Source organism: Myodes glareolus, chromosome 17 (genome assembly GCF_982192425.1).
Source record: "Myodes glareolus chromosome 17, mMyoGla1.1, whole genome shotgun sequence".
NCBI classification, from domain to species: domain Eukaryota; kingdom Metazoa; phylum Chordata; class Mammalia; order Rodentia; family Cricetidae; genus Myodes; species Myodes glareolus.
Window position 1 is genome coordinate 64633336 of NC_142042.1, and position 15196 is coordinate 64648531.

The 15196-nt window shown below is 42.6% G+C and overlaps 2 protein-coding genes across 2 annotated transcripts; both read left to right on the forward strand.

Moving 5' to 3' along the window:
• The first annotated feature begins 4482 nt into the window (after positions 1 to 4482).
• Positions 4483 to 6558, forward strand: LOC148119495 (late cornified envelope protein 1E-like). The gene is made up of 2 exons (XM_087897443.1): positions 4483 to 4630; positions 5839 to 6558. The coding sequence occupies exon 2, from the start codon at positions 5862 to 5864 to the stop codon at positions 6351 to 6353; it is 492 nt and encodes a 163-aa protein (XP_087753569.1). The 5' UTR covers positions 4483 to 4630; positions 5839 to 5861; the 3' UTR covers positions 6354 to 6558.
• Positions 6559 to 11982: 5424 nt separating this feature from the next.
• LOC148119496 (late cornified envelope protein 1E-like) lies at positions 11983 to 13335 on the forward strand. Its single transcript, XM_087897444.1, has 2 exons — positions 11983 to 12027; positions 12674 to 13335. Exon 2 carries the CDS (start codon positions 12697 to 12699, stop codon positions 13156 to 13158), a length of 462 nt encoding a protein of 153 aa, XP_087753570.1. The 5' UTR covers positions 11983 to 12027; positions 12674 to 12696; the 3' UTR covers positions 13159 to 13335.
• Positions 13336 to 15196: the final 1861 nt, after the last annotated feature.

The following is a 15196-nucleotide window of genomic DNA, read 5'->3' on the forward strand; positions in this document are numbered from 1 at the left end:
AAATGTAAAGGGAGAATACAAATTAAAACACTGTACCATTCTTCTGTTGAATTCCTGTAAGCAAGAAAGGGAATGGTGATTACTAGAGGCCGGGGAGAGGGCCTGTGGAGACATATTGATGAAGGAGTGTAATTCAGTTTCGCAAGATGACAAAAATACCCGGTGTCACAATGCCTTGTATACATTTATGAAACTGAAAAAGTAAATTTTAATAACAAAAAATACTTTAAATGAAACATCTCAGAAAAGATTGTGTTTTATTGAGTTTCAGGATTAAAAATGCATAAGTTGTTAAGATTTATGTGACATTTTACCCATTAGTCTAGAACATGATAACTGTACCAAAGAAAAAGTGATAAGCTTTTAGCAAGCTTTCATCACACATGCCAACAAAACATGAAGATGTTGGCTTTCGTAGCAAACAAATAATATAACTTTTAATACTGCTATGTGAATAGTAACTCAATTTTCTCTTGTACTCAAAAATAACTGCTTTATTGTTTTGATTGTTTATAGGTTAAAAGAGGGAAGCAAAAGAAATCTTATTTCTTGATGGTGGTTCTGAAATTCAGAAAAACCATTTTTCAGATTGAATTGCTTCTGGTGAAAGCACACCAGCATTCCTTATACTCCATAGGTTGGAGAAATAGAGACAAAAGACTAGCAAACAGTGGTTTCCTCTCAAGATGTTCACATTGACCTGATACCTAAGCTACAGCGTCCACAGTCAAGCCTCAGATTCCAGTCTTTCTAAAGGAGGAGTGCCACTCACACATCACCCAGCTCACACAGGGCAGCTGAGGACAGGGTGTGCCCCTGCAGAGAGGCAGAGGTGTGGATGAGTTGGCATCTCAGCCTTGTCGTCCTAGGAGCTGGAATTTGGATTTGCAGTCCTGCCTTTGTGGAAACCAGGAAGCAATTCCTAACCTCTCCCTGTTACTAAGCCCTTTGGAGCAACCTTACCAGGAGAACAAATGTCAGAGCTGGTGAGACAGTGGCAGATCGTCACGTGATGTGACATCACATATTTTACTCCAGTCTCAAGATGGACATTGCTATGCAGTGACCCGAGTCAGAAGAAGCTGTTATTTATAATTTGAAACATCACTAATAATGTTCGTAGCATAGTTTAAAAGATTTAAAATAACCAATGTGAATATCATTCTGGTTTTCAGCCTTTTTTATGTGTATGTGTGTGGGTGCCAGTATGTATTTATCTGTTCTATACTCCTGCCTGGAACCATGGATATCAGAAGAGAGTGCTGACTTCCTGAAGTTATAGAATGTTAGGAGCCATTCAATATGGATGCTGAGAACCAAATTCAGGTTCTTTGCAAGAATGGAAAGTGCTCTTAACCAGTGAGCCATCTCTCCAGAAACAAGCAGCCTATCTTAAATAATGAAAATGAAAGTATAAAACTTTGGTCAGATTGCCAAACCGTTCATTATTATCTCATGTGCATGTGTAGCACATGACCTATATCAAAACACAAAGTGCGTGAGCAGTACTTCCAAGATGAGCAAAGGCAACAACACTGTGTTATAGTGAAAAGCACATTTGAACTTCAGAAAATAATGTGGCTCATCCCTGAACAACTGAAAGACAGATAGAAAATACTAAGTAAGTTCTCAGGGACCGAAGGCCCGAACATGGAAAACTATCTTCCCTAACTAGACCGGTATGGAGGCGCAAGAAATAATCAGACACAGTTCACACAGTCATCACGGAAGGGCATCTCGGGCTTCTCTCTGTGAACTGGGAAAGCTGGATTACCGGTTCCTCCTGGAGCTCTTCTTATTCCATTTCTCCTGCTGGGCAGTTGTCAGCTAAGCTGTCCTCGGGTTGGTTGTCCTTCTGCTGAATGCACAGAATCAGTCATTCTGGAAGCCATCTGGCTTGATTTTCATCTTGTGAGAAAACACAAACGTGCCCTCAACCCCATATTAGGATGGGATCGGGTCCTTTCCATATACCAGTGCAAGGGTCCATCCCCCTGGCTTTAGCAAATGTGCCATTATACCACAATCTGTCTGCAGCTGATGGACTCATGGACATCTGTATTTAGAAAGTTTATCACAAACAATGCATGATTTAGGGCACAGTGTGGCACCTGAGGATACAGTAAGTAAACAGAGTTTGGGCAGAAGCCATGACTCACACTGGACTTGACATTTTTCCCCTAGGCAGTTTCCTTAGTCTGCTTTCTATTGTTGTGATAAAACACTGGCCAAAATCAACTTGGGGAGGAAAGGGGTCTATTTGTTTACGTGTTCAGACCACAGTCCAATTGTGGAAGCCAAGGCAAGAAGGCAGAAACTGAAGCAGAAGCCATGGAGAATTGCTGCTTACTGGCTCCCTTCCCCTGGCTTACTCAGTTTACTTTTTTATATACCCCAAGGCCACTTGGCCAGGGGTGGTCCTGCCTAAGTGAGTTGTGCCTTTCCACACTAATCATCAATTAAGGAAAGCCCACGGGTTTTCTAAGGCCAGTCCTAGGAGATACATAGTCTCCATGATGGTTCCCTCTTCTCAAGTGACTCAACTTGTGTCAGCTGACAAAAACCCAGCCAGCAGAGCAGGGCACAGTCCTTGGAAAGACTTCAGAAAAACTGAGTGTCAACTGTTTGAGTGTGGTGCTAATAATGAATCAAGGAGTGACCACATGGTTGCAAGTCTGCTTAAGCTTTCATGTTATAGTACAATGTTGTTATCTACAAAGTTCATGATCAAGAACCACGAAGTCAAGTTAAGAAAATAATCACCAAAACCACAATAATGTTTTAGTTGCTCATGGATTCATGTTGGTCCTCATTGATAACTGTCCTTGGATATCCCTGGCACTGGAAACAACAATTTTCAGAGGGGACTGAGTATCAGGGCATGTAAATGGTGGAGCCTCAGAGAAAAAGGGAGATAGGTAATAGATGATAGATAGATAGATAGATAGATAGATAGATAGATAGATAGATAGATAGATAGATAGATAGAGAGGGAGATAGATGATAGACAGATGGATAGATTAGATAGATAGATGATGGATGGATGGATGGATGGATGGATGGACGAATGGACAGATGGACAAACAGACAGACAGACGGGTAGCTTCAGTGATAGATGATCAAAAGACAGCATGAATTGTGATAAAATGTATCTTTCTAAATATGTATCACTGCATCTGTTTATATTTAAGCGCATGTCTTCCTTACATTTCCGTTAGCTCATCTTGCCTATCTGAGAAGGGACTTCTCAGTGAAGGGTCCATCCATGACTAGGGAGAAAAATGGACCCTCACATGATTCAACTTGACTTTGATTTGTAGATATCTCATTGAGTTAACTTTTTTAATTGAACTTCACAGTCATGTCCATCTTGCAAGAACTTTGCCTTACAAAGAATTTCAACACTTTTCATTAAAGAAGCAAATATATGCAAATTCAAAACACCACTTTGTATAAAGTTTGTGGCTATGAGGGACTAAGGAAATACTGAAAGGAGAAGAGCTTTGAAAACAACAGCACAAGCCCATTCCTGGGACACATTTAGGATGAGTGATCTTAAAAATCACCCTGTTGCCTAAGGTAAAGTCCCGTTACCTATGTCGTCAACATGAGGAATCAGATATTAACAGCTCAAGTCCTCTTTCCTTTCTTCAGTTTTCATCTCTTGTCATTATCTTCTTCAGTCACAGACTCCAGAAATCCCAAGTCCCACCAGGGCATGAAGACAATGCTTCCTCCAACAGTCCCTTCCTGCTTCACTCTTACCATTTCTCCAGGTGAATTCTCATCGGAAGGAAAAACAACAACAACAGAGAGGCTGTTTAAAAGCAGATTAAAAAAGAAAACCAACTGGTAGATTCACTGACTTTGGAAAGAATTATACTTTATTTCTTTGTATTCTCTGTAGATATTAACTGTACAAAATAGTGGGCTTCACTGTGAGCTTTTCATAAGGGATTGATGCAGGTGAACCATGTCTACCACTCTTTAACATTATTTTAAGTATCTATGTCTTCTCCCTATACAGGACATTTGTCAGAGAGCTACCATGTACAAATCTTCCCATCAGTCAGTTTTTCTTGCTTTCATGTTCTTGGTGATACTCCATGACTTTCACAGCCCTTTTACAAATAATTCTCATTGATGTTCCAATATTATAATTAAAGTGGGAAAATAAGACGTGATAAATAGATTTCAAAATCCCATTTCAGCATAACTGTGCTGAGCTGGGTCCAATGACAAGGATTTGGGCTGTTTAGGTCTCTACAATGTGTGACATATCTACTCAGAGTGACGATGTACAGGCCTGGAAAGCAGATGGAGACACTGGCAGGGATCCTGTGGGTATGAGATTAAGAATGACAGGAATCTACTTCCTAGCTTCATGCTTAAGTCATAGTCCAAGCTGAATGCAGCATCCACGAACCCCATGGAGGAAGACTGGTGAGGAACATTTGGTCATTGCCAGTCACACGACCATGTGGGTGTCAGGAGGCAGGGCTGCCATGCCCAGCCACTGTCTCACTCCTGGGGCAGAGCTTAGGATCAGAATAAAAGGGCCAAGGAGCAGATCACCTCCATTCATTCACCTCCTGAGGTTCCCAAGGATCTTGTGCTGCCTGTCATCTTGGTAAGGCTTCATCGGGGGCAGGAGCATGGACCATACCAGAGGGAAGCTGTGAGGAGGGCTGGGTGGGAGGCTTAGCACGACTCCAGAGCCCAGGAAACACACTGACAGAGCACAGAAGGGAGCAGGGATGAAAGACGGGAGGAAGGAGGTGGCCAAAGGGATTCGGAAGCCATGGAAGGCAATAGCCATAGCTGGGTACCTGTGACTTCTGAATCTGTGGAGGATAATATGCCCTCCAGTGGTATTTCAGGATGGGAACATGAAATACAGAGAGCTGTGGGCATTGATGGGCTTCGGGAGGAAAGCTCCTCTCTGCTAATACAACCCTGAGATAGCCTGCAAGGAACGACTCACGTGAGAGCAGGTCACCAAGGGATCTTTGGGCTTGGAAAACACCCACAGCCTTGAATCTGGAACTTGATCATGAGTTGCTCAGAATTTTTAAGAAACAACACCACAAGATTTGTTATGTCTACAAGTCAGCAAGAGGCGTTGAGATGAGTTCAGACTTAAAACCAGACCTGATTCCTATCTGAGGGAATAGATCAGTTAGGTTGTTTATTAAAGAGAAGAAAGACCTAACTTTCAATCACCGTTTTCTTCTCTGGCATCCTTATCATCGTCAGTTCGGGAAGCTTAGAGAATCAATGGGAATCCCATAAGAATCTCCATATGAACACAGTAGCCGTAGAGCCCAATAGCATTGGAAAAGATGTTCATGGAAGAAATGCTAAGTAGAGGAGAAAATTATTCTGAATATGACTTCAGACTGTGAAATCTCTCAACTTAATACTTATAGGAAAAAATGAGTTGATTTTTTTAAAAGATGTGTTTATTTATTATGCATAGTTTTCTGGCTGCATGTGTGCCTACGCACCAGAAGAGAGCACCAGATCTCATCCTAGATGGTTGTGAGCCACCATGTGGTTGCTGGGAATTGAATTCAGGACCTCTGGAAGGGAAGTCAGTGCTCTTAACCTCTGAGCCATCTCTCCAGTCCTAAAATGAGCTTTTATAAAGAATGAGCATGTCTTTTCTCCTATCAAAAGTTGCAAGATAATTTGCCTCTGCAGGCCAGTACTGCAAGGGCCTTGGGGTTTGTTAGAAATAAAACTGCTAAACCTGGTGTTTTCATGAATAACAGTGATGTTTAGAGGTGAATAAGCTGTCCCAGGATCCTGGGTCTGACATGTGTGATTCTCCCACAGCTCCTGAGCATCCACCAGCTGAGATGTCCTGCCAGCAGAGCCAGCAGCAGTGCCAGCCCCCTCCCAAGTGTGCCCCCAAGTGCCCTCCCAAGTGTCAGACACCAAAGTGCCCTCCAAAATGCCCCCCAAAGTGTCCTCCTAAGTGTCCTCCTGTCTCTTCCTGCTGTGGTTCCAGCTCTGGGGGCTGCTGTGGTTCCAGTTCCGGGGGCTGCTGTGGTTCAAGCTCCGGGGGCTGCTGCAGCTCTGGCGGTGGTGGCTGCTGCCTGAGCCACCACAGGCCCCGCAGATCTCTCCGTCGTCATCGTCACAGCTCTGGATGCGGTAGCAGTGGTGGCAGCAGTGGCTGCTGTGGCAGCAGCGGTGGCAGCAGTGGCTGCTGTGGCAGCAGTGGTGGCAGCAGTGGCTGCTGTGGCAGCAGCGGTGGCAGCAGTGGCTGCTGTGGCAGCAGCGGTGGCAGCAGTGGCTGCTGTGGCAGCAGTGGTGGCAGTAGCCAGCAGTCTGGAGGCTGCTGCTGACCTGAGTCTTTAATACTTTAGTCAAGCCGTGCAGAAAGAAGCCGTGTTCAGAGATCTGCCCTGACATTTTGTTCTTCTTGCCTCTTGCTCCCCTCCGTGTCCTGAGCTCTGAGAAGCTGCAATCTTGTCAGAAGTTCTGAATGTCCTCCTCTGTTAAAGGGCCTGTCTTCTCTGTTACAAAATAATAAAGGTTTCTCTAACAATCTTCTCTTGTTTCCTGATCATTTGACCACAAGCATCTTTCAGATTAGCTTTGCCAATCAAGGTTCGGTGTTGCAGCATGGGTGTGGGTTCATGTGGGTCCGTGGAAAAATGATTCAGTGGTACCTTAGAATGAGTTTAGCTTTCCTCAGCTGCAGGGCGGATGCTTATTCTATAAGGAATAAACCAATTCCCCTTTGCCCAAGGCTTCTTTTATTGTTCTCCAATTTACATATTAGCAATTAATTTCCATATTTCAAAACATCCCAGATGTTCCTAAGGGACAACACCAAGTGCAAATTCTCAGTTAAGGAGGTACTGTGATTTTCTGGGGTTTTCCCACAACCAACTTTTTCAAAGGCTTTGTATCCTTGGGAAACTATCAGGCAAGATTCACATATAGGGCAACAAAGAGAAATAATGGGTAACCAAGAATCAAAAGATGGATGAGGGCTAGGAGCTAGCTCTGGAGCCAGCCCGGGTGTAGCCAGGAATGTTCGCAGCTCAGTTGTTCCGAGGACGGCTTCAGCCGGGAGAGTAGCAGGTTAGCTCACAGGGTGTACACAGTGACTCTTCAGCCATGCTTATTGCGTACTGTGATGATCACTTTATCCGCATGTTGTCCTTTGGTGTCATTGTACTTTTGCGGGTACACATCTGTTTTTCCTGGCTTTTTATTTTTTATTCTGTTGTTTTAACAATCACTGTGCAGCATTTCTAACAGCTGGTCTGGTGTGAGAACTCAGCAATGTGTAGAACATTCCACTGTGTGAAAACTACTAACATGCCATGTGTCCATTAAATGGGAGACACTTGGCTACTTATTTAGTCAATAAGCTTTGATTCCAACCTCTCCTCCTGGTGAGAATTACCTAGATAACTCACAGGACATGTAGTTTAAAAGAACAACCGTAAACCTCAGTAAAGAATTCACGGAGTTTAAAGAAGTCACAAAGATAAAGGTCAATGAAGTTCAAGAAAATAAATGCCAGCGTGATGCCCAAAGAAACAGAAACAACACTGATGCAAACTACAAAGACAATCTGAGATTTGAAAACTAATTCAAAACCGAAATTGAAACATTGACGAGAACTCAGGCTGAAATGAAGGCGGAATGGAGAAACCCTTTAGCCCCACTGGGAAACTCAAAGGAAAGTATGGCAAACAAAATGAATCAAACAGTAGGCAGAATCTCAGGATTCAAACACAAAGTAGACAGTCTAGATCAGTGATTACTGATATGTGTGTCACAACTCCATGGGCAAACCTCTAGCTCTACAAATTTTACATTATGGTTCATAACAGTAGAAAAATTACATTTATGAAGTAGCAACAAAAATAATTTTATGGTTGGGGTCACCACAACTGTATTAAAGAGCTGCAATCCTAGGAAGGTTAAGAATCACTGATTTAGATGAAATAAACAAAGAATAGTGTAAAATAATGCAAATTGTGTTGTATTTATAGACTTAGAAATATATATGTATATATATAACTACATTACAGTGATTAAAACAGATGCCATGGACTTGAGAGGGATCAAGATGGAGGTGTAAGGGAAGGGTTTGAGAGAGAAAAAGAAAGAAGTGATAGAATCATATTTTCATTTCAGAAAGTAAAGAATGGGTTATGAGGCACTTTTGAAATTAATGAACAGAATCAGCATGAAACAGGCATTTCTCTTTGACATTCGTTTGTTTCTATTTCTTACATGAAAATTTTCACTTGGGAATGGATAATACTAATCATATTTTTCATAATCTCATTGTTTTGACAGCCACTAGAGAAAAAATATTAAAATACACTTTATATCCTGAGTATTATTTAAAATGTTGACTATGAAAACAAGACTCAGTGAGTAAAAAATACTAATTTATCATGTTCTTGGTGATTATTTGTAGGAGAAGGGCCCATTTGTCCTGGCCACCCAACTAGTTTACACCTGAAAAAAAAAACACATAGAAACTGTGTTAATTAAATCACTGTTTGGCCCATTAGCCCTAGCATCTTATTGTCTAACTCTTACATCTTAATCTAACCCATTTCTATTAATCAGTGTATTGCCATGTGGCAGTGGCTTACTGGGTAAAATTCCCAGCATCTGTCTCTGGCTTCATGGTGTCCCTCTGCCTCTGCCCTTCTTTCTCCCGGCATTTAGTTCCATCTTGCCCACCTACCTAAGTTCTGTCCTATCAACAGGCCAAGGCAGTTTCTTTATTCATTAATGGTAATCAAAGCATACAGAGGGGACTCTCACATCAACGGTTCTGTGAAAAAAAGTCCCGAAGGCTAATGTTCAGGATGATTATTAACAATTGCACATTCTACTATGACCCCTAAGCCTTGGGTGCAAAATCTAGGCATCACATGGTCACCTATTATCTGCGTTTTAATCAGTTGTGATTCTCTCTATAACAGTCTGTCTGTTGAAGAATCAACCTTAAGTTTCATTTTTATAAACTTATATAACTCTCAGATCTCCTATGGCTTAGTCAAAGGAATTGTTGTGCCGGTTTGGCATGGAACAGTGATTTTATATTCCAGACCACATTCTTTTGCCGCTCTAGTTCTTGTTGGTTAAATTTTAGCGAGTAGAGCCTTCCTGATATCTAGTATTGCTCCTCCCCAAATTCCCTATCCTTTGGGTTTAATATGCAAACCCTTATACAACAATTGCTTAAAAGGCTTATAAAAATGAAGGTATTGATACATTAAGTACTATTCTGGCATAAAAGAGATACACATACTTAAACAGATTCCTCTTATATTTGATGAGGAAGAGATATGTCTCCAAAAGAAAGAACCATGACATAGGGAGCCCCAGAAAACCAAAGGCTGGCTAAGTATGATGACTACATCCACCAGACCCAGCTGAGCTCACAGTCGAAAATGAACTTCCAGTCTTGCCAAAGCAACTAGGATGCTCACACATCACCTATGCAGGTCATCTGAAGAAATGGGTGTTGTCTTGCACACAGGCTGAGGTGTAGACCACATGGCATCTTAGTCTTCTCATCCTTGAAGTTGGAAGTTGAGTTGAGTAGACCTGCCATTGGATCCAGGAATCAATTCCTGGCCTCTCCCTGCTACTAAGACTTTTGGAGCAAGCTAACCAGGAGAACAGATGTCACACACAGTTGGTGTGACAGTGGCAGATCTCCAGGTGATGTCACCACAATGCTTCTGGCAGTCTCAGAGTGTGGGTTCTTATTGGGTGACTTGAGTTATTAAGAGTAGCTATTAATATGATGAAATATCACTGATAATTTAGTTAGAGGATTTAAAAGTCTTAAAATAGCAAATGTATGCATCATCCCATGTTTTATTAACGAACATAAATACAAAACACATGAAAGGTTGTCAAATAACTTATTGTAGTCTTATATAAATAACATGGTACATGAAAAGAAAAATTCAGAGGGACAGTGATGAACAGACATGGCGGGAAAAGTGCTCAGTTTGTGTTGCCTGGGAAAACTTTTAGTACCAAGTATAGAAAACATGTAATTCCGCTAAAAGATTCCTTAGGGAACATGGAAACTGCTTAACATGCAGTCCAAGTAAAAGACTGCATCCGATAGGACTTTGGGCTTTCCCCTTAAACTGTAGGGAGTCCCAAACAAGACTCAAACAATTAATTAACATAAATAATATAGGGAAAGAGGAAAGTAATTTCTTGCATCTAATATTAGAAAAGAATCCAAGAAAATCACATAATCTAGTGCCCACATTTTTACATAGAGAGTTAGCACCTGTAAATGTTAAAGGCTCTGGGAAAAAATTAGATAGAAAATAAGTAGGCAACTAACTAGTTAGATGATAGTGAAAAAGTAAATAAATGGCAGACACATGCACATTAGATAGATGATCAGTGACTGACAAGTGATAGACAAATAAAAAGTAATAGATTATAGATGGATGATAGATTAGATAGATGGATAGATTACAGAGAGATGGCAGATATATGCATAGTAGATGAATAGATAGGTTATAGATAAAAGATAGTGGATAAATAGATGGTGTCAAGAAAAATTGCAGCCAAGTATCTATCTAAATATATAAATAGTGAGATACCATCTCTCTCACATTTCCTTGGGCTCACCGTACCCACATGACTTGAGCATTATTTCCAAAGTCTTAACTCCTCCTCATCTAACTCATTCAGATTTTATTTGCCATCTCTCTGAGTGTGATCAGTTTCTAGAGAACCTCATAGTGTGATTTTTCTCTTCAACTGTTCTAAATTAAACATCAACTATTTCCACTGAAGTCCCCCAAATGGGAACATTCAATGTCCCCATCATTATGCAAACTATAGAATAATAGACATTTGTGAAAACCAGGTTTATGAAAAGAACAAACACATGGGCCTATAAAAACACAGCTCAAACACATACTGTGAATTAGTAAGGATTAATTGAAATTCCCTGCCCCATCTCGTACCCATTGTCCCTCACATGGAAGAATATGCATACAGTATTCCTCAGACTTTTCTCTTTTTCACCTATGTAGACCTATGTTGACATCATTCCCTCTCTTCTATGTTACCCTCAGAAAAGCCAACCAATCAATCAATGAACAATGAAATCAATTTTCTCTAGAAGATATTAGAATTTTTAAATTATTGCTACAATCATTAACCTTATAAAATAAGGGGTTTCCATAAGAAAATTTCATGTATGCATATGACATATTTTGAACATATCAACCCACATGCAGCTGCTTTCTTAAAAGAGCTTACTCATCCCCTTTACTCAGCAGGTTAAACATGTTGTTCACTAAGAATTTTCCACCATCTACTGTCTTTAGAATGTTGATTTATTCCCTCCTACCTTTTCGAAGTACAGTGACTTTCACCACACACACAAGTAATTCTTTTCTATGTTTAAAAGTTACACTTAAAAGGGAAAATTTTTACAGGCCAAATAGGTTTCAAAACCTCCCATTGTCCCTTTGCTGACTCAAATCCCCCAGCCAGGATCTTGCCTGTGGAGATGTCTAACTGTGTGATGCAGCCACACAGGCTGAGAGAGGGTAGATACAGATGGAAGTATCCATGCTTGAACAGTGTAGTTTTACACGTTCTACTCAGATTGAACTTGATTTAAAGACTATCTGAAGGTTATGCTAGGAACAGGGAGCAAGTGAGAGAGGCTGAGAAGTGGACAGTTCCTGAGGCACATGCCCTTCAGGTATGTGAAGTTAAGGCTGCGAGGCATCCACTTCCTCCTCACCTCATGCCTAAACCATAGTCCATGCTTGAGTATCCTTGAGTCCCAAGAAGGAAGACTGGTGAGGAACACAGCTAGTCATCATGGGTCACAGGATCACATGGGTGTTAGAAGGCAGAGCCATCCATGCCAAGTCACTGTCTCACAGGCTAGGGCCGAGCCCAGGATCAGAATAAAAGGGCTGAGGGCCAGACAGCTCCATCTACTCCTTCTGAGGTGCCCATAGATCCTGAGATACCTTGGTAAGTGTGTGTTGGGAGACAGCACAGGGACTGTGTCAGAGGGAAGCTGAGAGGAGAACTGGAGGGAAGGTGGCTCAGAACCGCAGAGCCTGGGGGCCATTCTTACAGGATGTGCCAGAATGGTGGGTAGAGAAAAGGGCATGCTGACCCCCATAGGAGGCACAAGCAGTCAGGGTCCAGTTGACTTTGTGCTCTGCAGAGAACAAGCATCATTTTAGTTGAATAGGTCTCTGAGAAGCACAGAAGATAGTAAAACTTCAATTTTAGAGAATTGATGGACTCTGGAAACACAGCTCTGGCCCAGCATTCAAAGGAAGAGATGACTACAGAATTGAGTATCAGGTTCTCTTTGTAATGAAGTCCATTTTCCCTGAATTGATGCTTTAAAATGGCAATTTCAGAGACTTTGATTCAGACCCCTCTCATATGCTTAGCTTGTCATTCACGACTTGACACCAGATGTCAGTTTTTACCTGACTTGTGTGGGTTTCTGAAGCTTCGAAGAAACAGTGGTGAGCATGTAACCTCTCAAGTGAACATACTACAATAGAAACTACTAGAAATAGTGTTTCTATGGGTATCATGGATGCTAAGGGTGCAGGGTAGCCCCAGGGTCTTGGGTCTGACGTGTGTAATTCTCCCACAGCTCCTGAGCATCCACCAGCTGAGATGTCCTGCCAGCAGAGCCAGCAACAGTGCCAGCCTCCTCCCAAGTGTGCCCCCAAGTGTCCTCCCAAGTGCCAGACACCAAAGTGTCCCCCAAAATGCCCCCCAAAGTGCCCTCCTAAGTGCCCTCCTGTCTCTTCCTGCTGCAGTCTGGGTTCTGGGGGCTGCTGTGGCTCCAGTTCTGGGGGCTGCTGTGGTTCAAGCTCCGGGGGCTGCTGCAGCTCTGGGGGTGGTGGCTGCTGCCTGAGCCACCACAGGCCCCGCAGATCTCTCCGTCGTCATCGTCACAGCTCTGGATGCGGTAGCAGCGGTGGCAGCAGTGGCTGCTGTGGCAGCAGCGGTGGCAGCGGTGGCTGCTGTGGCAGCAGCAGTGGCAGCAGCGGCTGCTGTGGCAGCAGCGGTAGCAGCGGTGGCAGCGGTGGCTGCTGTGGTGGCAGTAGCCAGCAGTCCGGCGGCTGTTGCTGACCTGAACTGTAGGATGTCAGACAAGTTGTGGAGAAGGAGGACAAGCACAGCAGAAGCGTCCTTGCCTGCCACTCTTGCTCTCCGTTGTGCTCTATAGTCTGGGGTCTCAGACATCTGTGCCAAGTCCTGCCTTACCCCTAAAGGGACGAACGCAATAATAAAGTCTCTCCTTTCAAATCTGGATAAACTTGTGTTTATTTTTGGCAACATCATCCTTCCAAGTCGGTGCTAGCCATTCAGTACAATTACAACCTATGTCAGTAATACAGGTCTGCCAATTCCCAGGCAGCAGGAGAACAATGAGAAACATCAAAGAGCTCAGGCCGAGGTGTTTGTCTTTGTTTGCACCTGAAAGCCTGCAGCTAGAGCTGTGTAGACTGAGTCTAAGAAGAAAGGGAGAGGCAGGCACAGCTAAAGAGATGATGTGCCAGATAACGGGACGAATTTTTTTAAGAACACTTTCCAATTGGCAGGTTTGAAGCAGTGTGGGTAGCCACCCTCTGGGGAGACTCCAGCCGCAATTTTAGCCAGGGCAGGTTTGTATGTTCCAGTGTAGGGGTGTGCAGATTAGGAAAGTTAGGTAGGAGTAATAGAGATAAGAAAGAAACACAGAAACATAGGGTAGTACCAGAAAGGCAACTCAGTGTCTCTTGCACTGTGCACTTTTATACCCCAATTAAAAAGAGGGGAAGAAGGAAAAAAAAACTGTGTTAACATAATACAAAGAATAACCAGAACAGTCATTTGCACCAATACTTGAGACATCAAGCCATTAATTCTTGTGAAAAGTATTGATGCTTGGGGCAGTGAAAACACCCTAGACCAAGTATCCTGCAGGCAGCCACTCCCTAGGTCAAACCTTCTATTTCAAAAGAAGAAGCAGAAATATACTTGAATTCTCTGAGCTTTGGTCAGGGTGGAGAGGATTCTCTTCTATTGGCCATCTTAATATTCAAAACACCATGTAACCACACCCTAGGTCAAGGTAAGTCGTCACACTTGTATCAACAACTTTGAGGGAGCAAAATAAACTCATAACTCTCTGACCTTTAGACCCATAGACAAGGTGGAATAAGCTTGCATTTTTGGGTCTCCACAAAGTAGCCTTTTTGTACACCTAGAGCTGCTCCTCAGGGTCCTCCATGGTCTCTGAAGGTCGTATTTGCCTTTTGCTGTTTAGTACAGGGCCTGCCAGGCTCCAGAAGATCCTGTGGGCTAAGAAATCTGTGGGAAGACGAGCCTACTTTGACCTGAGCAGCTAGGCTCTTGATTACGGTGATTCTGTCCACTGTCTGGAGATCTTCAGTTTAGATGAAAGGCAGTTTTGTCCAGAGGTCGGCACTTGGCAGTTGAAGCAAATTACGGATGGACATTGTTTTGTGTCCATTTGTCTTCTGTCTTCTTTGGATGAAGTAGAGTTCTGCTGCTAGGAGTCAACCTTTCTCCTTTTGTTATGAAAAGTTTTTTTAATAATTAAAAATACAATATTCCCCAGATCTCTGAGCAGTTGAGGGTTATTTACTGGATATAGGTAAGTTACAGAATCTGCCTGGAGAGCTGGGTCCAAGCTTGACTGTACTGGTTCTCAACTTAACTGGTAAAGGTAAAACAGGGTTGGATTAAATATAAAGTATTTTTGTAAGAGACTTAAAAGTACATACCAGTTTAAAACATGAGACTTATTGCTTTGTAGTCTGGAATGAGTTACAATGAATAGACAATTATAACATCTAACAGTAAACATAGGTACGTTTAAGTTACATGTATGTACACATACACACAGTGAACAGGAATTGGGCAAAATGGATGCTCTTGGTGGGTCCTATCAAAGGCATGCCACTGCACAAAACACATAGGTAACAGTGTCAACACCAGGGAATCAGGCAAGGAATACCTCAGGAAAGATGGTCGGACTTGGTCACCTGACCTGGCTCTCATTTAAGATGGTGGCGGAGTCACCTGACCTCAGTTAAGATGGTGGTAAGGCCACCTGACCTCAGTCAAAGTGGCAGTGGTCACATGTTGCATGGAAGAGAGA

Bases quoted from the DNA above. Each gene is read 5' to 3' on its own strand.
- LOC148119495 (XM_087897443.1), top strand. From the start codon at position 5,862: ATGTCCTGCCAGCAGAGCCAGCAGCAGTGCCAGCCCCCTCCCAAGTGT.
- LOC148119496 (XM_087897444.1), top strand. From the start codon at position 12,697: ATGTCCTGCCAGCAGAGCCAGCAACAGTGCCAGCCTCCTCCCAAGTGT.